Source organism: Corapipo altera, unplaced genomic scaffold (assembly GCF_003945725.1).
Source record: "Corapipo altera isolate COAL_440 unplaced genomic scaffold, ASM394572v1 98, whole genome shotgun sequence".
NCBI classification, from domain to species: Eukaryota; Metazoa; Chordata; class Aves; order Passeriformes; family Pipridae; genus Corapipo; species Corapipo altera.
The window spans coordinates 3,097,121-3,122,625 of NW_020884914.1; the positions used below are offsets into that span (position 1 = coordinate 3,097,121).

The 25,505-nt window shown below is 39.8% G+C and overlaps 1 protein-coding gene and 1 long non-coding RNA gene across 4 annotated transcripts in view; one reads left to right on the forward strand and one right to left on the reverse strand.

Annotated features, from left to right (window-relative positions):
• The window catches only part of GRIN2A (glutamate ionotropic receptor NMDA type subunit 2A), a 173,897-nt gene extending 160,867 nt beyond the window's left edge, over positions 1 to 13,030 (forward strand). The window contains exons 14-15 of one of the 3 annotated variants that reach the window (XM_027654957.1): positions 930 to 2,584; positions 6,114 to 13,030. In XM_027654957.1, coding sequence (XP_027510758.1) covers positions 930 to 2,584; positions 6,114 to 6,129 — 1,671 coding nt within the window. In that variant the 3' untranslated portion in view covers positions 6,130 to 13,030. Of the gene's footprint in view, positions 1 to 929 lie in introns of all 3 variants that reach the window. The other 2 variants (XM_027654958.1, XM_027654956.1) reach the window with 2 other exon arrangements.
• Positions 11,266 to 24,265, reverse strand: LOC113952654. The gene is made up of 3 exons (XR_003529617.1): positions 24,177 to 24,265; positions 20,885 to 21,082; positions 11,266 to 11,373 (listed from the first exon to the last, which is right to left on the reverse strand). It is a non-coding gene; the product is annotated as an uncharacterized LOC113952654 (long non-coding RNA).
• Between the last annotated feature and the right edge of the window lie 1,240 nt (positions 24,266 to 25,505).

The window sequence follows — 25,505 nt, forward strand, 5'->3', positions numbered from 1 at the left end:
ACTTTCATTAGGTAATTGACTTTGCTGGATTTTCTGTATAGCTGAGAAGAACTGAAAATGATACTAAAATGCCTAATTGCTTCAAAATGTGCTGAAATTACCCTGTTGAGTAGATTGGACCATTTTGGAACTGCATTAAAAATACTCTGCCCTACCCTGTTGGAGATTGTCTGGAAACCAGATATACACCTTAACCTCCACATTTTACATTTGAACTTTATATTTTTGGCCTTTTACAGATGAAATTCTCCTAGGCAATTTGGGGGGGGGAGTACTTATTTCAAAGGTAAATTACATAGAATTGCCAGTTCAGAGGGCTGGAAATGTCAATTTAACTCACAGGAGTAACCAAAGACTTTGGAGTTAGAAGATGGGCTTTAGCCTTTTGCTCAAAATGAACTCAGAATCAGGCTTTAGGAAGAGCTGGGGTTTTTTCATATGTACTAAGATAGGAAACAGAAAAGTTAAAATAAGACTGGAAACCTTTTCAATTCAGTGCAAATGAAGAGCACCTTAACCACCAGTAAAATAGCCCAATGACACGCTTGTTTAGAGGGAAAACTTATTCACTGGTTTTAAAATAAGTGAATATTCTTTAGTGAAGTTTAGATTATTTTTGTGATGAGACTGGGGAACCCCTTGGAGTCTCTTCTAATCTTGTTTTCTGGAGTAAGCTGGGGAGGCCATCAGGGGCCACTGGTTTGTGAAATACTGGCAATTTTATTCCTTTGTAATTCCAACAGATGTGGCAGAAAATACTCTTCCATGTCATTGTAAGGAAATGATAAAAAGACAGAGGTGTACTTTAATCTTTCTAGTAATTAGATAAGCAATATTTAATTTTTCTTCATTGCTAATTAAAAATAGAATGGAAGTTTTTAAAGTTTGCCCCTAGTGATTTAATTTGTTTTTTATTATTCATATTACAGGGTATTTACAGCTGCATTCATGGAGTACACATTGAAGAGAAAAAGAAGTCTCCTGACTTTAGTTTGACCAATTCACAAACCAACATGTTAAAACTGCTACGAACAGCAAAAAACATGACCAATATCAATCCTTCAAGAATTGACTCCCCCAAAAGAACAGCTGATTTTATTCAGAGGGGTTCTTTGATTATGGACATGGTCATGGATAAGGGTAACTTGATATTTGCTGATAACAGATCCTTTCAGACAAAGGACAACTTTTTTGGTGACAACATAAGTGAACTGCAGACACTTCCTGGCAACCGACACAAGGACAATCTCAACAACTATGTTTTCCAAGGTCAGCATCCTCTCACACTGAATGAATCCAATCCAAACACGGTAGAGGTTGCAGTAACAACAGAAGCAAAAGTGAACTCCAGACCTAGGCAGCTGTGGAGGAAATCTGTTGAATCTTTACGTCAAGAATCTGTACGTCAGAGCCAAGGTTCCCAGAGGGATGACGGGTCAGAGGAAAACAGGCAGCTTTCAGTGAAAAGCCAAAGATACCTTCCTGAAGAGATTGTCCATTCAGATGTATCAGAGACATCAAGCCGAGCTACTTGTCATATGGAAGCTGAAAACAACAACAAGCATCACAAAACAAAGGACAACTTCAAAAAAAGGACAGTAGCATCAAAATACCCAAAAGACTGTAGTGAAGTGGAACTGACATATCTAAAAACCAAACAGAGCTCTCCACGGGATAAAATCTACACAATTGATGCTGACAAGGAGCCAGGATTCCGCTTGGACACACCTCAGTACATCGAAAACATTGTCCTTCCAGAAACTGTGGAGTTTCCTGATGTTTATCAAGATCACAATGACAACTACAGGAAAGCCGAACACACTAACAGGACTCCAATGCATAATGAAGACAGTCTTCCAAACAATGACCAGTATAAACTTTATGCAAAGCACTACACTCTAAAAGATAAAAATGCTTCCCTACCTGATGATAGATACAGGCAGAATTCCACCCACTGCAGGAGCTGTCTTTCCAATTTGCCCACTTATGCGGGACACTATTCGACCAGATCTCCCTATAAATGCGATGCATGCTTGCGGATGGGGAACCTCTATGATATTGAAGAAGATCAGATGCTGCAGGACACAACGAACTTATCACTTCCCGAAGAAATATATGAGCGTACTTGGTCAACAAGTAATGCTCTGCAATATCATAAAAAAAATAAATTGAGGATTAGCAGGCAACACTCTTTTGATAATATCGCTGATAAGTCCAGGGAAATTGATATTGGAAGACCTTCTCGTAGTATAAGCTTGAAAGAAAGAGAGAAATTTCTTCAAAGTAGTCCATATGCAAGCATGTTTAGTGTTCCCTCAAGCAAACTATTGAGCAACAAGGCCTCACTTTTAACTCATGCTCTAGAGGACAGTAAGAGGAGCAAGTCCCTGTATGCTGTTCACTCGGATGACAATCCCTTTCTGCACTCGTATCGTGATGACCAGCACTTATCTCTTAGGCGAAGTCCAGCTGATCTTTATAAACATTCATTGCCAACAAGAGGAAGAAATGATAATTATTTAAGGTCATCCATGCAGTCTACAGCATCATACTCTTCCAGGGATGGTCGGATCCATAATGACATGTACATTTCAGAGCATGTTTTGCCTTACGTTGCAAATAGGAATAGCTTGTACACAACTCCAAGGGTTTTAAATTCCTGTAGCAATACACGTGTGTATAAGAAAAGGCCTAGCATTGAATCAGATGTTTAAATTTTCCATGAACACTTTATCTATAGGGAAAGAATAGTTGCCACCATCTTAGAGGGAGAACTTATCCTTTAACAGTATCCTGCTCTGGTAAATGATACGTAAACCTCTCCCTTTCCCAATGTACTTTTGTACATGAATAGGTAAACTGGTATGCTCTTAACTATCCTTTTAAAATATGTCTTGTTGAAAAAGGATAAAAAATAGCCATTTATATATGCTTTATATATAAATGGCAAGTTGTACTGAAATAGCCCCAATATATGTTGGCAACTATGCTGTTTTGTACCTAATTCTTTTACTATTTCGGTTATTCTAATTTATGTTGCTAAGTATCATTCAATGTACTTTTGTCCTTAGAAATGTTTAATGATTTTCTAGTACTGGATAAGCAATATGGTATGCATGTAGTATGACACAGACAACAAGAATTAGGAATGCATTTGCACAGATTCAAAAGTAAGACTCTAAAAGAGAACAGAAAGCTAGACTTTCAAAAATATATGTTAGCTTCATAATCATTTTCAAAGCCAAGTAATAATTTTAAAAAAACCCCCACATCCCAAGACCTTAATAAATAAAATACAGTGTTTTAGCACACAATTAGTATGTTCATTCTAGACTGACAGACAATAGATGGGAAGGCAGTAGCCCCAAACATGTGAACTGCTGTGTACCAAAAGGAAGCCCCGTGGATATTGGTTAACGTTCATGTACAAATGCTTTTCTTATATTGCACATGCACTTACCATTACGAAGTAAGTTCATTGAAAAGTTTGCAGTAATCTTGTCAGAAATTTCACAGCTGCCTAATCCAGAGTATATATTTTTAGATATCACTATATGGCACTTACTATGGAGCTGTGGACTTTACTAGTAACCTTGAGGCCTAATGTGTACGTAAGTTTGCATTTGCCCCTTACTGGTGATTACTCAGGGCTGTATAGTATTTCTTTTATTCTTTCACTTCCCAAACCAAATCCCGACCCACTGTAGTTCTTTGTTCATAGTGTATTAGTGACAACTAATGAATTGTATATTAATAGTATTAAAGCTGTTAATACAGTATCAAACACTGACAGCCATAAGTTCAGTGTAATCAGTGAGGAGTGCAATACCATTTATTTGCATACACAGCGAAGGATTAACACCTTCAGAAGGACTTCTTCCTTCCAGAATATTGTGCATATTTGTTGAACATCGGGCCATTTTTTTTAACCTCTCCAATCAAGTCTGTTATATAAACTGAATATATGCACACTTAACTAAGTATGTTTATTATCACTAACTGATATGCAGATATTCACATTACAGGGGTGCATTGTTAAATGGCTTTTCCATTTAGTAAATGTCAATCAGATTCTTTCACAAATAAAATGTGTGCTACACACCCCTCCTTACCCTCACTAGAAAAAAAACCCCACTAGATTTTAACCATAAGGGAGCGTGAAAGAGAGGAGAGGAAGCCTTTCAGGAGTAGAATATACAACTGCTAATTTAATTTAAACTAAAGAAGTAAATATAATTGCTAATATATTTAACTACTGAAAGTGTTGCACTGGGTGGTGCTCTCCCATTCTCCTGCTACTCTGCAAATTGCTTTAGGATTTTTGCGTAGAGGAAATTTAGATTATTCAAGCATTATTCCCTCCATTTCACTGAAGAACAGTGAGCAGGGAAACCATTACCACTGTGAATTGGAAAATGTGAATATTACCCTAACTTTTCTCCAAACTGAAACTCTTTTCAGCAGAATTGTGCCTGTCAGCTGCAATTGAAGTATCTGCATGCCAGAGGTGCAGTATGCAAGGTGTTTAATTTGGAACAGCATACTGCAGAGCAGAGTTGCAAATGGGAGATAATATAAATGATGTATAGGGACAGTCAAAATAAAGCTTTTCGAATTGTTTACAGCTTTTTTTTTAATTATTATTATTATTATTATTGAGAACATTCAAGCTGACTTTGACCACCAAACAGTCCAGAATGAATTCTTGGTATTTGCAAATGTATTTGTATGTTCACCATGCTGGTGAAGGATGATATTTTTAAGGAATGAAATGTAATGAGATTTGGGCTTCTGAGTCTCTTTCCAGCTTCCAGAAATCTCAGTATGCTTTATCATAAGTATGTTCAGAAAGCATATCTATGGGTATCTGTACACTGTCCATGTAAAAATGTGTTTTGAGTATTCTTTATTCAGCATCTGGTCATAATTACTGGCCCTGATTCACATGGGATGCTTTCTGGTTCCTCACTGGAGGCAATTTTTATAAACAGAAGTTCCTTACCTGCCATGCATATTTCCCAGGAATAGTTGTATGAGCTGAGCAGGGCTAGGGTGGTGTCTATGGGATGAACAGTACTTGTCATGAACCCAAAACTTTTCCCAAAGACATAGACATATTTGTCTTAGGTCTGCAGGAAAACAAATGCACTGAAGGCATAAATAATGCTGTAATCAGTGTAATAAAAATATTTCAGGCAAATTTCAATATCCGATCCAAATCATAGTATATTTACTAAAGTCTGCTGTATTTCAGCAGATATGATGTTTGCTGATGTCATGCCAAAAAGTGCCGTGGAAATTGCTGAGCATTTTACCAATCATAAAATTCAGTGGTGGCTCTTGTCTTTTGTATCATCATAAAGCTCTCAAAATATTTGTTGGTCGCTCCAAGTCTTTTGTATCATCATCTCTATCCAGCCAGACACACCTAATTCAGTATATATATGAGTATGGTATGTGAAGTTATGGGAAAGAAAAATTCCCTTTTACACTTTCTAATTTAAACTCTATAAACTCTTGAGGTTCAATTGTAAACATCCTCAAGCCAGGTGGATTTATCCTTCTGTGAGATGTGCAAGCAAATTAGTTACAATGAAATATATTGCAGTGTTTGCTTTTTCTGATCTGAGCAGATTTCTGGTGACCGTAGAGATTTATTATTATTAGCTGCAATATGAAATAAACCACCTCCCCTAAACCAAAACAAAGAGACAGAGGGAAGACTTGATAATGTTGCACAGCAGTTGTTCACATGGAAATAAAAGATGCTGCCTTAAAGGAGGAAAAAACCCACCAGATGATGAAAGTAGAGGGAGTCTGCATGCATTTGTTGTTTTGATCTTGGCATAAGCATGAGACAGTAAAAGGGAAAGGAGAGGATAAAGTCCAGGGCTCTAGGCAGTAGCTGGTTGCAGATGTTTACTTGTAAAGAAGAAGCAGCTGAGAAGTTGAAGGAAAATCTTCAACAGTAGAGCCACAAGCCACAGCTTGTGAGGCTCAGCCGTAGAGCGCGTGGAATTCGGAATTTTGCCTGAACTTTGTTGATGTATTTGCACTGACTTTCAATTAAACTGAGATCAAGACTTTCTGTATTTCCCTCTCTCTCACTCTAGCTGCTGCTATACTTGAAGAGGAGAAAAGAATCTTCCTGCATAAGTGGCCATCCTTTCTGTACCTTTCTGGATGGTGCTGGTGACTTGTTACATTTTCCTGATTACAGCTCTAGCAGTTTGTTGGTCATTCCTATCACCAAGATTTCCTGTGACTCCAGCTGGAACTGAATCAGGCTGTAAATGATATGAGCCATTCTTGGTAGCATGTCCTGTAGTGTTACACTGCTCCTGGATGACACCTTTTATGGAGGCAGGATATTGAATTGCTGAGGAATGCAGTAGGTACATGGAGGTAAAACCAGCTACATAGACATACCTGCCTCTTGCTCTTTTTCTCTTTTAAAGATATTGTAGAATTTCTTCATGTTTTTGTCTTTCCCTTTTCACCACAGTAAATCTTCCTTTTTTCTTTCAAATGGATTTTGTGTTCTGCTTGTGTTTCTTAGAGCAGTGTAGCCACCCACTAATTTAAACGCATGGTAATAAGATATTTTAATATATAAGATAAAATTAAGGAAAATTAAGGGATTTTGCATTTTCAGAAAATTTAATTTAATGTTTTTGCAGCTTTTGCTTAGACTTCATTATTCTGCTATCTAAGAAGCTTGGTTAGGAGAAAGAGTGCTGTGGACAAACAGAAACGAAATCACCACCAGCTCACTGTGTTTTGGCAGCATTTCATAAATACATGTCTCTTTATGATCTTTCAGGAACACTTAAGATATAAGGCTCACAAGGGAAATCAGGTGTGGTTTATTTTTCCTGGTGAAAATAAATCTCTTTTTACATAGTTTTAAATGAAGCAAAAGCTAGAGCTGTGTGTGTAGCTTTGAGTTTCTGTGCTGGAAGGCTGAGCTCTTTCTGTGACCAATGGGGAGAGAGAGAGAGAGAGAAAGCAAACTCCCTCTGGGTGAAAGTTCAGAGGACTGTGACCTTTTTAGAAAGTACAGGTTCCTAACTTAGAAAAGCAATAGTCTATTTATCTCCAGCCTCAAAAATGTACCATTTAAATCTGCAAGTGAGTACCAGGTTCAGCTTTGGAGGTGTGTGTAGGTTCCTGTGCTTGAGCAAGCAGTTTTTTGTGGGGTTTGCAGTATTCCCTGGTCAGGACCATTGTTTACTTTATGCCACATGACTATCCAGCCTGAGAGAAAACTGTCAGAATCTATTCCTTGTGGAATAACTTGCTGTTTTCATACTTCTGCAGTGTAACATATGTACTTCAGTGATGGGGAAGGGTTTGGTACTGTTCCCTCCCTTCCTGAGTTCATCAACGTAGAACAGAAATTGTGTCACAAATCTCAGCTTGGATATAGAAAGAATTCAAGAGGTGGATTTTTTTGTTGTTTTACATTGCATTTAAGATGTTTGATACATAAAACCTAGTGAAAACAAAACTTTTATGGCAAAATCCCCTCCTCATTAATATAAAGAGTAATTATCTATGGCTTGGCTAAATTGTGTCAAGTGTTAATCATCACATCACGTGCTCCTTTCAAGATGATCTGTCATATATTGCCTTACTAACTTTTCCCAGCTCTAGTCCTATCTTAGCTCAAAAATCCTTTTAAAGCAGATACCTTTCATATGTAGGGCAATCTGATTTGCAACGTAAAAACAGTTTTCCAGTGATACACTTAAGTTGTTTGCTTTATCAGTGTTGTTGTTTGGGGTTTTTTTTTAATCTAAACTATCTTCCTGTAGAGAGCTGAGCCTTCCAAACATAGCAGTGCTGAAGGAACTTCTGAAAGAACATAAAGGCCTTTTAAAGTATGACTTACTATATGAGCCATTTCCCTGCCCAAACTCACCTGTACTGTCTTATTTCAATGTATTAGCAACACGTTAGCGTTTGCTGTCACTGAGGGAGCTCAGTTTAATCACAGCTGTGTGTTTGTGGATGTAGCTATCAGTACAGACAGGTATATGGAGTGAGAGAGGAAAGGCTGGAGTCACCTGTGAAGCTGTGGTTAAATGGGAGCAGCCTCAGGACTGTCGTGTCTCTCGTATCGCTCTGACCAGTCTCTGTCTGATGTGCACATACTGTACATAGTGTAAAATTCCTGTCGGTGCTCAGCTTCCATTGTGGAAATAACGCCATGTCCACCCTCATTCCAGTGTCGCAGCGGTGTCTGTGGGGTGGGGAGGGGGTTGATTGTGCTCCCTGGTGTCTGTCACCCTGCTCGGTGGGAGCAGCACTCCCCGCCCTGCTGGGGAGGGTTACTGCACTCTCTGTAAATAAGCTTCTCATTTATTTCCCTCACTCAAGCTTTTAGTTGTTTGTTTTTTTTTTTTCCCCTGCTTCTCTCAACCTGTGTGCGGAGTATGCTCTCTAAAAATATGTGCTCTTCCAAAGTCCTGCAACTTTGGAAGTCAGGAATACAGGTGTGCATCACCCTGCAATGCAGTGAAAATGCACTTAGTTCTTCTCGTGGGTTCATGAGCTTTTTTGTTACATACTGCAGAATGTATCTGCTGTAGTTGAAGCTGTGTTTTTTTTTTCATAACTGCCATTCTAACAGCTGTAAGAATCCACTGCTGATTTTGTGATGATTTTGTCATATCTATAATTTAAGAACCACAAATAATATAAGTAAAAATAAGTTACCTCACTATTTACCAGGGTTTTGTTGTTTTGCGCTTAAATGACAATTTTTACTCCTTTTGCTTAATTCTTTACCTGTATTGAAAACAAGGCTAAATTAGTAGAGAATATAACCATGCTGTAACATTGTCATGCGATACCTTTATTGATAGATAACCACACTAAATATAGTATTACATATTTAAAAGAGAGATGGTTTCGACTCTCCAACTCTTAAAAAAGTAGTGGTGATAAGCAGTTATACTCCTAGATGTTTTGTCCTTTCCCTTTTGTATTAGTATTTGTTTTCACTAATATATTTCAAAAATTATATTTCTGTGCACGTTATAAAACTGTGAAAATAAATACCAGTAAATATTGTGATACTTATTCAGTGCACTGTAAAGTTCCAAGTGAGATGATACTTTGCTTGGGAATTGAAGAAGGTTTCCTCACTTCTCAGAAATGGTACTTAGCTTTAATGTGGGAAAATGATAATATTTACAGTGACATGAAATTTTAATGGAGAATGTCTTGTTTTGCACTTCTAGTACTATTAGAAGAAATGATATGTTTTTCTCAGCAAATGCATCATGAGAATACATTTTTAAATTTGTTTTGTGCATTGCAGTACATAAGAATGACCATTCTGAAGAGATTTGTGTTACATCATTGCTACAGGATTCTTTTGTCTGATTATTTTTTTTTTCTTGAGCCTGTTTAATAATGGTGTTTAATGACAAAAACCTTTTGGAAATGTATTTTGGCTTCTGTTTCACATTGCAAACCCTGAACTTGGACTAATAGTGATGCAGTCGAAGGCCCTCACGAGGTTGCTCTGCCTTTCCACACCACTGGGGAAGGAGACCTTCCTTGTTCCCAGTTGGGACAAGATTAGAGGAGTCGAGGACAATTTTGGAGGATGTGTTGTGCAACATATGAAGTGTAAATGATCTTCAAAAGTGAAAATAAAAAGAAATTAGAGGTTCACAGTTAGCCACACTATGGGGGGGGTTTGTAACAGGCTGTAGGGTGTGCAGTTTCCAGAGGAGATGATAATTTTTAACTAATTTGAATTCTATTTAAGTTTCTGAAAGTAACTGAAAAAACAGTTTTCATTTTCTTTTAAAGCCAAAGTCTTTGCTTTCATACGAGGTTTCACAGGAAAATGGGCCAAAGAATACAATTAAATATGCAAAAGGTTAATCTTATGGAAAAGGGTATCCTGTCATCTTGATATGCACAAGCATATTAATGGTGATAGGAACAATGTGTGTAATTTTCCTGTATATTGCTATGTAGGTTGCACTATTTTGAATGACACAAGCCTGATATTTTAATTACCAAATACCATAAGAAGCTGTTTATTAATAGTTTAAACTTGTTAACCTAAATATATATACAGTATACCCAGGCGTGCGTGCATACACTTCCCAACCCAGTCATGTGTGAGTAATCTCCCAGAGCCCTGGGACACATTTCAGCACTGCTTTATTTTAAGTGCTTGTCTTCTCTCCTTCCCAAACCTCCCAAACCTACAAACCCTCTAGCAGCATTTATTGTAGTGATTGATACCTATTACAGAAGGGGCTAAAGAACTCACTGGGATCAGGATTGCTTTGTCCTAGGACATGTGGGAACATGTCAGAGGAGAGTTCCTGTCTGAAGGAGCTGGAATTGATGCTTGCTATAAATAACAAGGCCATAGGAAAACGATGTCTTCTCATATTGTTTGGAAAAATCTTGGCCAGAGAGGATCTACTGGCCTGGTGACTGACTTTAAAACTCAGTGTCAGCTTATGTGATCCACATCTGATCCTTAACCATGTTCCTTAAGGTAGCTGAGGAAGGATACCTCAGGAACCAGATTCCCAGGAAAGCCCAGCTGGTGTGTGCACCAGTGGCCGCCCCTGTATCCTCCCCTGCAGACTGGGCAGTTTCCAAAATTGGTTTTGCACGCAGAGACAGGTTTAGCAGTGGTGTTTAAGGCAGAACCACTTCTCTGAGTGCACAGGCTTTTGAGCTTGCTGTTGCTGGTGATGTGGAGATTTTCATTGTGTTATTTGGCTGCTTTTCTAAATTCGTAGTTCTCTAACTAAAACTTATGATAAAAAAAAAATAGCTTGGAATCATTTGTTGGAAGTAATTTTTTGAAAGGGACAGTTGGATAGTTTCGATTCTTTCTACCTTAACCAAGAAACACTAAATTCTATAGGGTCAGATTTTGTCTACAAGTTTATTGCAAGTTTATCTTGGAGAAGAACTTGGTTTCAAGCTCTTCATCTGCAAGAGGAAAATTTTTACTTAGCTCATTTTTACTTGGCCTAGGTCTGGATTCCAAACTTAGGCGAAACACCTTTTGACTTAAATAGGGATGTGTGAGTGAATGATGGGAGAGCAGATCTTTATTGCAGTTCACGCTCAGATTTTAAAGTCCCAAACCAAACCTCGTGTTGCAAAAGTATGGAAATTGCCTCACATAAAATCGAGTGCAGCTAGGAAGGAAACTAATGCAGTTTCAATAAGAACTGTTTGCAGTTTGTTCTTGATATAAGGTATAATATTTTGAAGTAGTCTTACTCATTTCAGAACCTCCCTTTTGCACTGATGAAGAACAGCTTGATCCCTCTGTCTTCACACCTCACACCCACATGCACAGTGTATCTCGTGCCTTCCCTGTTGAAACCAGAAGGTACAAACAGAATTCATTACTGTGTTAGGCAAACTCCTACCTGATTCTTAACTAAGTACTCCATTTTTATGCAAAATTTGCATCCATACATTCCAGGTTCTCAGAAGCACTTCACCTGTTAGTTAATAATGTTTAGTTCATCAGATTTCAATTTACACAAAACCCGAAGGGTGTTTTGTGCTTCCTTTCATCCTGTTTGAGGATTTTTGTGGGCTTAGGTGAAACACTAATATTTCTGTGCTGCTAAACAAAACTCACCAGAAATATTTTAAAATCTCAAATTAAACTTTAAAAAACATTTTTACCTGTTTACTTGAATAACGTCAATTTAATGTGTTGTCCTGATTAGTCTTTGTATATATACATGTGTATATATATAAGCTATATATAAGCTTTATATATATATGTATATGTATAAAGTTTTTGGGGTAATTGAGGGGCAAGACAGAAATCCAGCATTGTACAAAGATTCTACAATCATTTATTAACAGTTTCAAGTAATGTGTTGCTGTTTTGAGTTTGATTAAAAGTTATTTGCAGTTTAACTATGAAAAAAGAAATGCAACTAAGAAAAGAATTCACAGTATTAACTTAGGCTTTTGCTACAAAGAAAATTAGTTATTAGTACAGTTGGAACAGTGCTTTTTTTCTGGTGGAGGAAAAGAACTCCAATTTTAATTATTTATACTGGTTACAAGGAGCACTAACCTAAAACTGTACACAGTAAATTAAAAAGCCTATCACTTCTGTTATTTACTAGTGCAATTTACTGTAACACTCTCAAAAGTGTCATATTTCAAACCAAAGGGTAAGTCACAAATTTCCAGTTGCTAACAAAGAATAGGAGAGGTTTGAAGAGCTCTTAACACCTGGGGAAATAAATCAGGATGTTAGAGTAGAAATAAAAGAATATTGTTGAAATGGAATCAGGCATAAAAAAATTAATTTTTTAGAGAATCCAGAATTTCATTATGAAATTCACAGTCTAAAGGATTCTTCAAATGAAGGGGTTTGGGGAAAAAGAGAGCATTTAAAATCCAGTTTTGACATTCCAATTACTGCCTGTTTTATTAGATAGGTTTGGCAAAGTGAAATGAATTTTAACACGCAGGTGTCTGTGCACACACAGTTTTAACTGTGGTGTTGTGCAGACACAGGTACACCTGGCTACCCCTGCACCCTTCTGCCCCTGCCTTGGAGATCCTGGTGGGAGCTGGAGCTACCCAAGAGCACCCAGTGCAGCGTGAAGGAACTGGGATCCACACACTTCTCTCCTGTGTTACACACACTGTCTCACTGCAGTTCACCCTGACCATATTTTAACCCAGTGCATGACTGAGTGCTAATACTGTATAAATATTTTGAAACATATCTTAAACAAACAAAAACATGTTTGCTTCAAACTTTTTATGATAGAGAAATATATAATTATTATGATTGTCTTACAGATTGTATTGTGTTCATTTTTTTTTTGTTAAATATGTAGAAAAACATTAAGGGAATGGGGGACTTGAATGTCTGTGTGTACCGAAATGTATATAACTATTTGAGGAGAACACATGTGCCAAGTATAACATGATGTAAAAATTGTAAATATATGAAAAATTCATTTTTCTAATAAAGATAATTTCTGCCAATTGATATGAAAAGGAACAATGGTATCATTCTTGTCTGTCTTCCTTGTTAAATGGGACAAGATGAAGTGTCACCCATGAAAAAGGTTAACCTTTGTTTTTCCATTAGTCGTTGGTTTGATTTGAAGGGTGTTAACAGCCACATGTTTCGAGCCATCCTTTGCTGTTAAAAATTATCTAAAGGTGAAGATGCCTGAAGCTAAAGCTGACAGGATGTGCTTGGTGATCCCAGTTTAATTTAATTCCTGAAAAGGATGGAGACAATTAATTTGTGCAAAATTCATTTGGTGTGAGAAGGATGCTTTGAAAGTTGCTTCCTCAGCAGAGGGAGCAGTGGGAGCTCAGTTAAGGATGGTCCCTCCACCTGTGGCACCATTCTCCCGTGTTCTGAGACACGTCGGAGGCGTGAAGCACTGTGGGCCTGCACGAGGAGATGATCTTGGCTGCAGAATTGCATGAGCTCTTTGGGCAGTTATGGAGACAGCATCCAGCCTGAGGAGGAGGTGTCCTGCCAAGAATGATGCCACCCCTGAGAAGAGCTGGAGAGCTGGAGGAGTGGAGCGCTCCTGGCGTGGCTCTTGGAGGTCGGTCAGGTGAGGAGGACGGGGGAGAGCAAACCAGGGGGTGAGAAAAGGGCAGTGATGTCTCACATCTTCTATGACTTTTGCTATCCCCACCTTTTTTTACTGTTCTGGTTAATCAAGACTTAAATCAAAATAGAGGTTTTAGTGGAGCAATTAAAGTCCTTTCTGAGGTTTGACCATTTGCCTGGCCACAGGAGCTAAAGAAGCGATGTTCACACTGTACTCTGGAGTGATTCTTTGGGACCCCATTTTCCATGATGTCTCATCAGCTAATGAAAATCTTTGATTCCTCAAAATGGGCATAAACAAGCCTTTGGCAATTAGAATAATGTTCTTTGAGGCAGTGGGATGGAAGTCATTATATAAATCCAAAGCATCATTTTGAAAAAGGGGCTTTGTGCTGAATATAAAAATAATGATGGGGTGAAAGGTTGCTCACAGAAGTCTCACAGCAGAACAGTCCCATCTATTTGTTCCCAAGATAAACATGACTGCATAGATAAAATGAGAGGGATAAAATCAGACTTCTGTCGTTAATGAGGTTTTTAATGAGAAAAAACCTGCTGGGCTTATTGTCCTATGCTAGAAAGCTCTTTTAAGGGGACCCTGCTCTATTTGTATCTAAACAGCCCCATTTCAGGAAACCAAATGAGGTGTGCCCAAGGTATTGAATCTTTATGTGAACTTGAGTCTTTGTTTTTAGGTGATAATGGTGTTTGTATCCAGGCTGTTTGCATCAGGGCTGCTCCTCCAGCTCTACCTGCCAGCTTAGTTGATTTCTCTCTGTGTGTCTCTGAGTCATCTGAGCCTCAGCTTTGATTCCCTTTGGGATCTGGTTCAAAGATAGTCACATTCTCCCAGATCGTTCTTTTGAGTCTTTGCTGATGTGTCTATGGCAACTACCAGTCCTCTAAGACTTTGCTTGCTAAAAAAAAAAAAATAGAATTTAAGTGGTGACTGGGAAATAGAAGCTTTTAAAGTCTGACATATTGTGCATGGCAGTGCCAGCAGCGTTCCTCATGAACTGAGCAGTTCACCCGGTGTGAACACAACTTTCTTCCTGTATTTGGATGCAAACCCACCTGTTTTAAGGCCAACTGCTGAAGTCTGCTCATCTCTATGTACAGAAACACCATCCACCCTACTTGTGGTGAGTTTTCCCACTGATCATAGTAGCTGCTTGTTTCTCTGCTTCTTCCAGTGGTTTACAAACAGCATTAGCTTCCCCTTGCAGGTTTGTTGCAGTACAAAACCCAAACCGTGGCTTTCACAAATTGCATTATTGATCTATAGTGTTGTCCTCTGTCACTGTTATGCTTCTCCCACTTGGCAGGCTGCTTCAACAGGCACAGCACAGCTTGTCCTTTCCACTGAAGAAGGGAAGTTTCACACACTGAAGGGTCTCTGCATTGATATCCGTATTTTCTCTCCCAAAGTTCTCAAAAAAGCTTTCTGAGGGGCGTAGTTTATTGACTATTTATTTATTTGCTACTAGTTAGCTGATGCAGAATGATCATTACAGATGTTGACTGCATTCTGTTCAGATCAATATGCTCAAATCTCGCTTGTCAAATTAATGTGTTTATAATGTAAGCAATGATCGTTCCTTTACTATGGCAATAATCTGGAGTTTGTTAGCTTTGCAGTAGGCAACAGGGGATGGTAATATAGAAGATAATAATGATTAACACTGTCTACACAAGGTTACTGTAAGGTCAAAGACAATTTCCAGGAGTCTCCATGCACCTCCAGGTGTAGTTTAACAGCAATAATCCTTGAAAAATGCTTTGCACTGCAAAAGCACAAGGTCCTTTTAGAGTAGACCTTTGCCTGCTAGTTAGACATGACCCATCCAGTGAGATCATTGAACCCTTTCATATTCAAAGACCGTATAACATTTACACTGTAAAGAGCTATGAAAGATACAAAAAGCAGAAAATCTGAACATGGAACTCCAGAGGGAAAACCCACAGTATTAACCAGGTTTGAAAGTCTCAGATCCCCTTGTTAAAGAATTGTGTAGTTCCACTAATTACTTTGGGGACTGAAGCTGTTTGGCACTTCAGAAGCTTGGTTATGAGCAGCTGCCTCCTTCCATTCTGCATGGGGAAAAACAGATTAAGTAGGAACCATAACTGGCATTTCACTTTTTCTCCCTTGAGCACAGAGACCTTGGCCAGGTTTTACTCTCAGTTTCTGAGATGGTACAGTTTTATCAGTCAAGACGTTTGCCAAAAAAAGAAAAAGCTGCTGCAGTGGTATCACAATATCATGATGTTGATTTTACCCTCCTCTTTCCCAGCTAGAGAAATGTGGCAAATTGTGTAATTCTCCTTGTAGCTGAAATGCCTCTGAATTCCTTTCCAGCACTTTTAAAAGAGGAACCATTAGTATATGTTGAAGAGAATAAAAGTAGTAAGAATGAGGATGACCAGAATAACTCTGATTTTCCTCTAAGAACAAAACTGCTGTTGCATCGATTTGGCCACTGTGAGTGTTTCCTAATATGGGCTCTGAAAGCTGCAGTGCATGTTAATTCCTGTTACCCATTTTATTTTTACATAAATGTATGTGAAGAGCTTATGTTTAAAAATAGGGGTGGGGATGATGCTGAGGGATTTTGCTATGGGAGAAACTTTCCAATAGGACTAGACAATTCTAAGTATCCTGCAAGAAGATGGTGCAAATCTCTTTGAATATGCCTCTCACCACCAAGAACATCTAGCAGTAGTTCTTAACCAACCAAGAAAATAATTTATTTTTAATTAAATATCAAATCTCAAATTGCTAATCTATTTAGATTTTTACCCTAAATAGAAATTCTGGAATGATAACCAGGTCCTCTTTTCCTCACCTCTAAATCCACTGCTGTTCCTTTGCATGGATGCACTATTATCTCAGCAAATGGGAGCAGCCAATGTGACCTTAACTATATTTATACTTCTCTGAACTAAACAGCTCTGATATTATCACATTTCTTCTTATTTCATTCCCTCTATCTACTCCTAGCAGTTTTCTCTATTTCTGTCCCTGTTAGAACATCATGGAAGTGTGAGCTGCACCTTGAACCTGACCTGCATGGTCAGCACATTTCCGTGTGTTAGTTAGAGGCATTGTAATCTCCATGTTCTTTTCTATTCCCATCTCTGTAAAAACTAACATTTTGTTTATTTCTCCACTGCCATTTTGCAATGAGAAGATGATTTCAGTATTCAGAGCATAATGGCGTCTATAACCTTCTTTTTCAGATGTTGGTTTTGCACTCAAAACATTTCAATAGCTTAAATTTTTTCTCCTTGCATGTATTTATTTTTTCTGGCATTTCAAAACACTAATATTTTTTCCCCTAAATATTTGAATCTGATAGGCCATTTTATATCTCCTTCAAATCAGATGAGTTTGGAGTAGCAAAGAAATGTCAGGTCATCTACAGAGCAGGACTAGGGCCAGGAATTTTGTGTTTTAAGGGATGCTGGACAGATTTACATATTCTGTGGCCTGAATGTTGTGGTATTGCATCCCACGTGCTGAACACTTTCTGAGATAATGTTTAGCATTAAAAAAAGTTTGATTATGTAATGTGATGTACTGGGTTAGGCCACTAAATGCTTTGAAGTCAAAGAATGAGAAACCCACAGTTTAGGTTATCAAGAAAGGTATTAAATATTGATGCCTTGAGAAAATGGCACACGTCTTCAATTCTTTCGCACTGCAGTCTAAATAAATCACAAATTTATTTGTTTGGGGAGCTGGATGCAGGTAACAGAACTGGTCTTTTAGGGAGAAATTGAGGCAATGGTGAAAGTAAGTCTTATTTTATTGTGGTATTGTACATATTTCTTAGCACAGTGGGCGGGTAGATTTCAATGTATATGAAACAGAGTTGCCAGCTCATTGCTCACATCAGTGTATTCCCCAGCTGGCTCTGCATACTTCTGTGCAAATATTTCTTCTTCCTGAGGCTGGGAGGGAAAGTAGGATGTGAGGTTATCTGCAGCATGAAGCTTGTACCCTCTTGCTGTCCGTGGGCTGCAGCTTCAGGATGGTTTGACAGTTGGAGTCGATGATCTTAGAGCTCTTTTGCAACCTTAAAGATTCTATAATTCTGTGATTGTGAAGCTGTACCATATTTGCCTCAGTGCTGTAACAACAAAACCCCATGATTTTAGATAGAAAGCTGAGATGTAGCTATTTACACACAGGCAGCCCATGATGAATTAAACACAAATTAACTCAGAGAGAGCTGCAGTCTATTACCCCCGTGTGCAAGCAGAGTAACTGTGGCTCAGTAGCCCGTGCACGAACGGCTGCGCTGATCTGCACAAAGACCAATTAAATCCTCCTAATTGCCAAGTGTTCCCACTGGCTTCATCACACTGGTGTAACCCAAGTCCTGGATTCTTAGTCCTTACCAGGCACTGAAGGGCTTGAGCGGACTGGGAATGTGACTGTTACTGAGACCAAGTCAGGGCTGCTGTTATTTTGGTGGCCGTGTGTTTGCACGCACACACTTGTTCATGTGTGTGCATATTTTAAAGAAACAGCTTCTCTAATCCTCTCTAATGTGACTGCAATGCTCCCAGTAGAGACCCTTGTTTAGTGGTTTTAGCAGCAATAATATGAATCATTTTTAGGGGGACAGATGACAGTGGTTGGTAAGGCCCTGATAGTGCCCTGTGCTAGGGAGAGCCACCAGTGTCTGTGTGGTCAGTATGGCCTGGTGAAGATATGAAGTCTTGCACCTTCTTCTAACAGGATTTTGTGAAAGTCCTGCTTCATTCCTGGTCAGGATTAAAACAGATTGCTGGACTGGGAATCTCAAAGACTGGTTTCTGATGCTGGCCCTACCATTATCTTGCCATGGGATCTTGTGAGTCACTTCACCTCTTTGGTTTCCATCCAGCTCCTCTTCAGCTTGTAAGTAAGGAGTTAGTCTCATGCCATTTTCTCATATGGAGCAGACACTAAAGTCCTGGCAGAGAACAACTGGCTTTGCAGCAATAAAATAATTAAAAATACTGAATTACTAATTTTTCTCCTACCTTTAAGGCTATTGGCACAACTTCACCATATCTGACCATTTGTCAGCAGAAGCCTAAAGTACAGGGAGGAGTAACGAAGCAAAGAAGATCTCTAGAGCCAACAACATCTAGGATGAAAATATAACAGCGAAGGTAAGCCTTTAAAATTATCTCATTCCACAGTTACCTGCAAGGCAAACTGCAAATCCTGAACAGGACTGACACCATGTTGCTGTTCATACTAAGGAGATTTGTTTGCAGTGTGAGCACACAAAGTACCACTTTTAAAGCTGAGGACCTGAAACTAACAGCAACACATGGAAAATGCTAGTCTTTGTGACCTTTGTTGGATGGTTTGTCCTCAGCTTACGCAGAAACTTCTTTTTTTTTAACCTTACCTAAGTTATGTTAGATCATTTTTTAAAAGACTTCTCCACATGATATTTTCAATGTAACACACTTGTGACATTTGCTGTTCATATGACCCCTATAAATTCATTGAAGTGCCCTCAGGCACCCATGAATATGAAAGTGTTTCCTTTTTTGGCTCCATTTTTCACTGCTTTTGCTGGCTGGTTGGTTGTGTACAGGGCAGAGCAGCTGTCCTGCACACTTCTGTCCTCCTTAAAAGGGGCACAAAGGAAAAGCCCTGTGGAGGAATCAGTTTTGTTGCCCCTCAAGAACTTCAGCATAAGAAAAATGACCATGAAAGAGGATTTAATGTGAGAATTTGTGCTAGCTATAACAAGTGGGATCCAAATATTTTTTTAATGAGATAGGTTATAAAAAGAAAAGTCCTGTAATAATGGTTTTGGAGATTTAATCAGAAGAGTTGATTCATAATCCAAAAACCATCTTTGTGCTAGAGTTACATCTTCATTAAGGGCCTGTATTTTAATGGTCCACCAATCAAACTAAAGATCTCTTTGTGCGTGTAAGATGGCGACAAACCTATTTTAATATTATGATGTCTTTTAATTGCCTTCCCTGCACAGCCTATGCCAAAAAACCACTGCTTTTCATGGAGCTCTCCATTAAACTGTCAGGTGAGAGGGAGGAGCAGGAGGAACAGTGTCACTGGATAACCCAATGCAGAAAGAGGCACAGTCAGAGTGTGCCACTGATGGGGATGGGATGGAACAGTCACATGGTGGCTGCTACCAGAGTAGTATCTGGGCTGGCAGTGCCCTACTCACATTTCTCCATTAAATAAGGAAAATAGTCTTCAGCCCATACAGCTTGCAAAAGAAATTCATCCTCACACTGAAAAATGCTTCCAACTGCTGAATAAAAGTGTTATATTTTGAATAAGCAATGCTGCAGAACATGCAGAACAGCAATTTTGATTTGGGGTCTGAATGCTGGGAGGTGCAGTGCAGTCCTGCTCTGCACCACTGAATTCAAGAGCGTTGCCATCTGATTCAGTTGCATCTCCTGAGTGTGAGGAGCCAGCTTTCCATTCCCTGATGTGCTGGTGTAAGTGTTACACCTCCCAAAAGTAATATAATGCCCCCAAATATTTGGATGATGTACTTTAATTCTTGTATTTATTTACATTTTAATTGCTACAGATGGAATAAATTCTCTACTTTGAAGTTTTATTACACTAATGAAGCTGGCTTAATGCAGCCTAACTAATTTTGGAAACTCTCTTCAACCTTTCTAGTCCTTTGAAAGATAATTTCAGGTAAAGTACAATGAAGCCTGAGTAAGTTGTTCAACACACAGCACCCTGATATCCTCAGAGGTATAGAGGGGAATAAAAAGACATGCATGAAATTTCTCAGTCAGCAAGATGATTAGCTCTCAACAAAATTGAGTGTGGGTTGTCTTTTTTTTAAGAAACAACTTTTAGAATAAATTATTCTTATTTAAATTATTCTAATTTTTCTTTCTGTTTCTTGTTTGTTTGTTTGTTTTAAATTGGTCACAGTATCTTTTCTCCTGTAATGCCTTACCTCCTCCTCCTGGAACTATGCACTGTGATGTATCCTGACAGACAGAGGCAGCATCACAAGTTTTTAGGAGCTGCATGTATGCAGTGGACTCTGACAACATTGCCTTCAGGTATGTCATGGCCCTTTGTGTTTGTACCCGTTTTCAAACACATTTTTTCCTTTATGTTAAATCTTCAACAACTAATGAAATGGAGACCTCATGAAAATCAGCAAGTGGGGGTGGTGGGACCCCCTTGGGGTTTGTCCACAGAGGACATGACACTGTTTCAGCCTCATGTAGGGGGGTCACAGCTCTCACCTGTGGTTGTCTTGGTGGCATCAGGTTGTCCTAGTTGCAGTCAAACGTCAGAAGAATCTGTTTCTGTTCAACCATCCTTGATGTTATGTCCTTTCATACCTATGAGAGAAACTGTCTACGCAGGTGCCGGTGCAGAAATACCTCAGTTGAGCTGTGAACAATGAACTACATTCTTTCTTCTAACACTAAATTCAGATCCTGTTAAAAAAAAAAAAAAAATAGGGCAGGTTGCACAGGGAACAAAAACTTTCAGTTCAGACAGTGCCAGGGTAGGTAGTAAGTGGTGGGTATGAAAGGCCTTGTCAGATTTTGTGTTCAGCTGGTGCGTGCAGTGTAATAAAAAGCTAAGTGTGTGTATTGCACAGGCAGCACCGATTGTCTCCACTGACTTCTGTGTCAGGCTGAGAAACTTTGAAAATCAGTTTTTCCCAGTGTGGATGTCTTATCTGTTGAGTGCACCATGGAGTAGACATTTTAAAATCTGTGTATTTTCCCACATGATTTCTTTTGGAGTAAAGTGCAGCTGCAAATGGATTTCCACTCTCTAATTTCCCTCCCTTGCAATGTGGCAACTTGAAGCTTGGCAAATGCAGTTTATAACCTATGAAAAATGTGCTCATAACCTTGTACTTTAACATGAGCTGCTCACTATTCTTGCGTCAGTCTGAGAAACCTGATAATAAACATTCAGGCAGGAAAAACTATTCAGACTATTGACTGGCTGTTATAATAACTCTGATTCAGTACCTTGAGTGACTAAAATGAAATTGAACCTGATAACATCAGTTTTGCTCAACCCGTGTGTTCTACCATCTTTTAATCATTTTTCATAGCAACTCTGCATTAACATCCCATCCTGGAAACACATTCCTCTGTTGTTCTCTGGTATGACAGACTCCATTTTTGCTTTTCTAAATAATGTTTCTTGCTCTCATTCATCTGTGCTCCCTACATATCACCAGGTAGATGTGATGGATTTCTCATACTGAAAACCATCTGCTCAGTTGTGTTAGATAACACAAACCCATCCACCAAAATGCAAATTGATAGAAATTCCTGCTAAAGCAAAGCACTCGTTATGATCCTTCTTTCCAACATGTGCCCTCTGGCCAGGCCTGCTCAGCTGCAACTTTTCAGAAAGTGCTGGGACTCAAGATGCATCTTCGGAGTTTTTCAGTTGGCTATGGCAAAATCTCATGGGGCAGCTTGGGGAGGCTGGCTTGAGTGAAAGAGGTGGATGAAGAGTCCTAAAAGGGAAGGAGTCATACACTCCTGTAGTAGGTTCTTGTGTCCAAAACAGAAGACATGAGTGAAACTGGGAGGACAGTATTCAGGGAAAGTAAAGAAACAAGTGGAAACAAGCAATGTGAGGTTAGAGCCTGGGGTTTGGGTGCTGAAGAGCAGCAGCACTATAAGAGGCTCCTCTCTGATCCAGAGAAGTTCAGCTTCTGCCCTTCTGACACAAACACTTGTGCAGACCATCAGTGACCTTCACAAAGAAAACAAGAGCTAAATTAAAACTATTTATTTCTTTTAACTGGGTTTTTCCCTGCACTTGCCACGTGCAGAGCTGCCTGTGCAAAAGGCCGTGCCTGGGCTCTGGCCTGTCATCTGGGCCGACGGATGGAAAATGCATCTGCCATCGAGCCCTCAAGTTGTGGTGAAAGCCCCAAGGACTCTGAGACATTCAATCAAGTTTGTAGGAGCAGCACAGCGGGTCTGTCACACTCAGGACTGAACAGTTGTATTTCTGCCGTGCTTTGACCGAAGAGATTTTCTGTTTGACCTGCCCATGTTCAGAAGCACTCTGGCATGAACCAGATGGGCCGCACTTGGCCTAATAAATGAAGTATTTCTTTACATTAACATTTTCTAAGCTATTTCTCACCCCAGTCAGTTAGAGCTGCTGAGGTCCCTGCTCAGCAGTACATGTGTGTGTGTGTGCCAGAGCAGACCAAGCAGTGGGCCAAAGGAAGCCCTTGGCCAGGGTGATGGGTGTCACCATCAGGTGGCCACGGGGGAGGCACAGCCACAAAAAAGTGGGTCCTCATTTTTTCTCAGCCTGAAAGACACTGTGGTATTACACAGAGCCCAAATGCTGGTAACTGCATCCAGCTGCATGCAAAAGTGTCTGCAGAGTTTGTGGCTTCTAAAACATACAAGTCGTGGTATGTGTAATTTTCACCACTTCCCACAATGGGAGAGGTGGGATTTCTCACTCAGAGGGATGCATGTTGTACTGACTCTGTAGAATATGTGCCTACAAGTAGAATTTCACAGCCAGGCCCTCCTCCTCAGAGCTCACAGGGCTTCTGGTTTCCTTTGGCAGGAGGTAGTCACTCCTGGAGGGAGAGAGTATTTCTTGAGCTAATTACCTTGTGTTGTTTGCAATCCTCAAAGCCTCTAAGTTGATATGCTGACTGCAAGAAGGGGAAACTGGCTACAACCTGTATTGTAACTTAATGTGAACTAATGAAAGCTTAAATAAAAAGAAGCAAACAAGTCCCTTGTGAGATACCTGAGCCACAGTTCCACAAAATTTAATTAATCTTTCCTTTGTATTAAACCTTATAATGCAGGGAAGAATCTGTGCCAAGGGCAACAGTGACTCATTTCACAGCAAGGAGTAAACTTTGTTGTGTATCTCACCACATGCCTGGTAGAAGGTACAGAGGGGGTAACAACTGAGAACCTCAGGTACAGAGACAACAGAAAGCAGCTACTGGATGGGGCTGGTCACGAGCTGACACATCAGGTAAATATAGGCAGGAGGTGTTTGTTTTTTTCAGTCAAGAAATAAAGGAAAATATTTTTAGTGCATGTTTGAAACACATCTGCATGCTACAGATGGTTTGGGCTGTGATCCAAGTGAGTGGTAAAGCTTGGTTTTACATAAACTGGCCACAGTATTGCAACCCTTTGGCCAAATGTCTGAGGAACACTGGGTATGTAGAGTTAAAGCTTTATATCTCACATGTTAACCACATAAACCCTTCCAGAGGTTTAACACAAACATTTGCAGGCAAGAATACCTATTATGTGCCCACAAGTCAGAAGCTCCTCCTGAGTAGCCCCTACCCACAGCTATTTGCTTCCACATTGCAGTTATAAATAAACAATTTCTGGAGAGGTAAATATTTATTTGTTCAGCAGATTCACGTACATTTCTGGCTGAAGGTCAGCATTTCCCTCCTCTGGGATCCTATTTACTGCTCCACTTTCAGACATCCTGCCCTGGCCTTAGACATAAAAAATATGCATGGGATTCACTAAATTCTGCTTTTTTACGTACCTCTGTCTCTGGAATCAGCTTTCTGTGCTGGCAGAAACACCCTTACAGGAGGAGGCAGGTCCTCAGTCCTGAGGAGAGGGACTTTGGTCTGAGAGCAGGCAGGGGGTGCTGGCAGCTCCCCCAGCTGCTGCTGCAGGTTTTCTCTGTGTCATTTCCTTCTGGCAGCAGTCAATGCTCTCTGTGTCTTGTCTGCAAGAAAAAAATCTCCTTCCCATTGCTGCATGAATGGATTCCCTGTCCTGGAAAAAGAAAGCAAATCAAGAAAATGAGATTCCTACCCCTAGTAGAGGCACGCTAGTGGAGGTTGGATGGCTGTAGGGTGATGCCTCAGCCACAGTCCCACCTTGGTCAGGTCACTGGCTGGTGTGGGACAGCCCCAACAAGCAGGGAGGGAGGGCTCTGGCCTCCCAGGGTTGCCTAATTTGAAAGGCACCATCTCACAAACCTTGACAGTGCTGGGAGACAAGCGATTTACCAAGCCCAGACTCTTTCCACTGACTCTGATACCCGGTTTTATCTGCCATTTATAACCTTAACCACTCTTGGTTACAGCAGTAGTGTCGCCCCCCCAAGCGCGTTCCACAAATCACTAAATATTCAGCTGTGTCTCCAAAACCAGGGGGTCAGCCAGAAGAGCTGGATTTGCTCTGGGGAAACGACACTTAGGGAGCTAAAGACACAAAATGAGAACGAAGAAATGATGTGGTGCATTTCTTGACAGAAATGTTGTCTAAACTTCTCTGATGAGTTTACTTTGCCCCTCTTTCATCAGGTACTAACTCGGCAAAGAGCAGGTGGTTGGCTAAGTGTCATTTGGTGAGCAGAGTCTGGGAGAGATCATTCATCTCCCAGCTGCGAGGGATGCAAGGGCCAACTGTCAGCTCTGTGACACTGGTGACCCCAGGCCACTGCAGGGAGGACACTCTGACAGGGGGAAGGAGCCGTGTTTCATCCTGTGCATGTCTTGTATGTAATTTGTTGCACTTGCTGACAGCACCGTGAGAGATGAGCGGTTCATCACTCCTCAAGTCCTTCCCTTGCCTTTCCCATCAGACATTTAATGTATGGTGTGTATTCCTGGCTGCTTCAATGCCAGGAAATCTCTTGCTGTACCATTTTGGTTGAGTTTAGTTTGTTTGTATGTTTTGCCAAGAACACAGTTTCACAAGAAATGCAGCGTTGCTGCAGATCTTTTGTTGCCTGTGGGTGCCTGAGAAGGAGTTAGAATACTTACAGAAAAATCTGAAAATATTAACATAGGAAAATAAACAAATACATTTGTAAGTTAACTCAGAGAAATATGCTTTTGGTGGTATGTTTTGTTTTCTT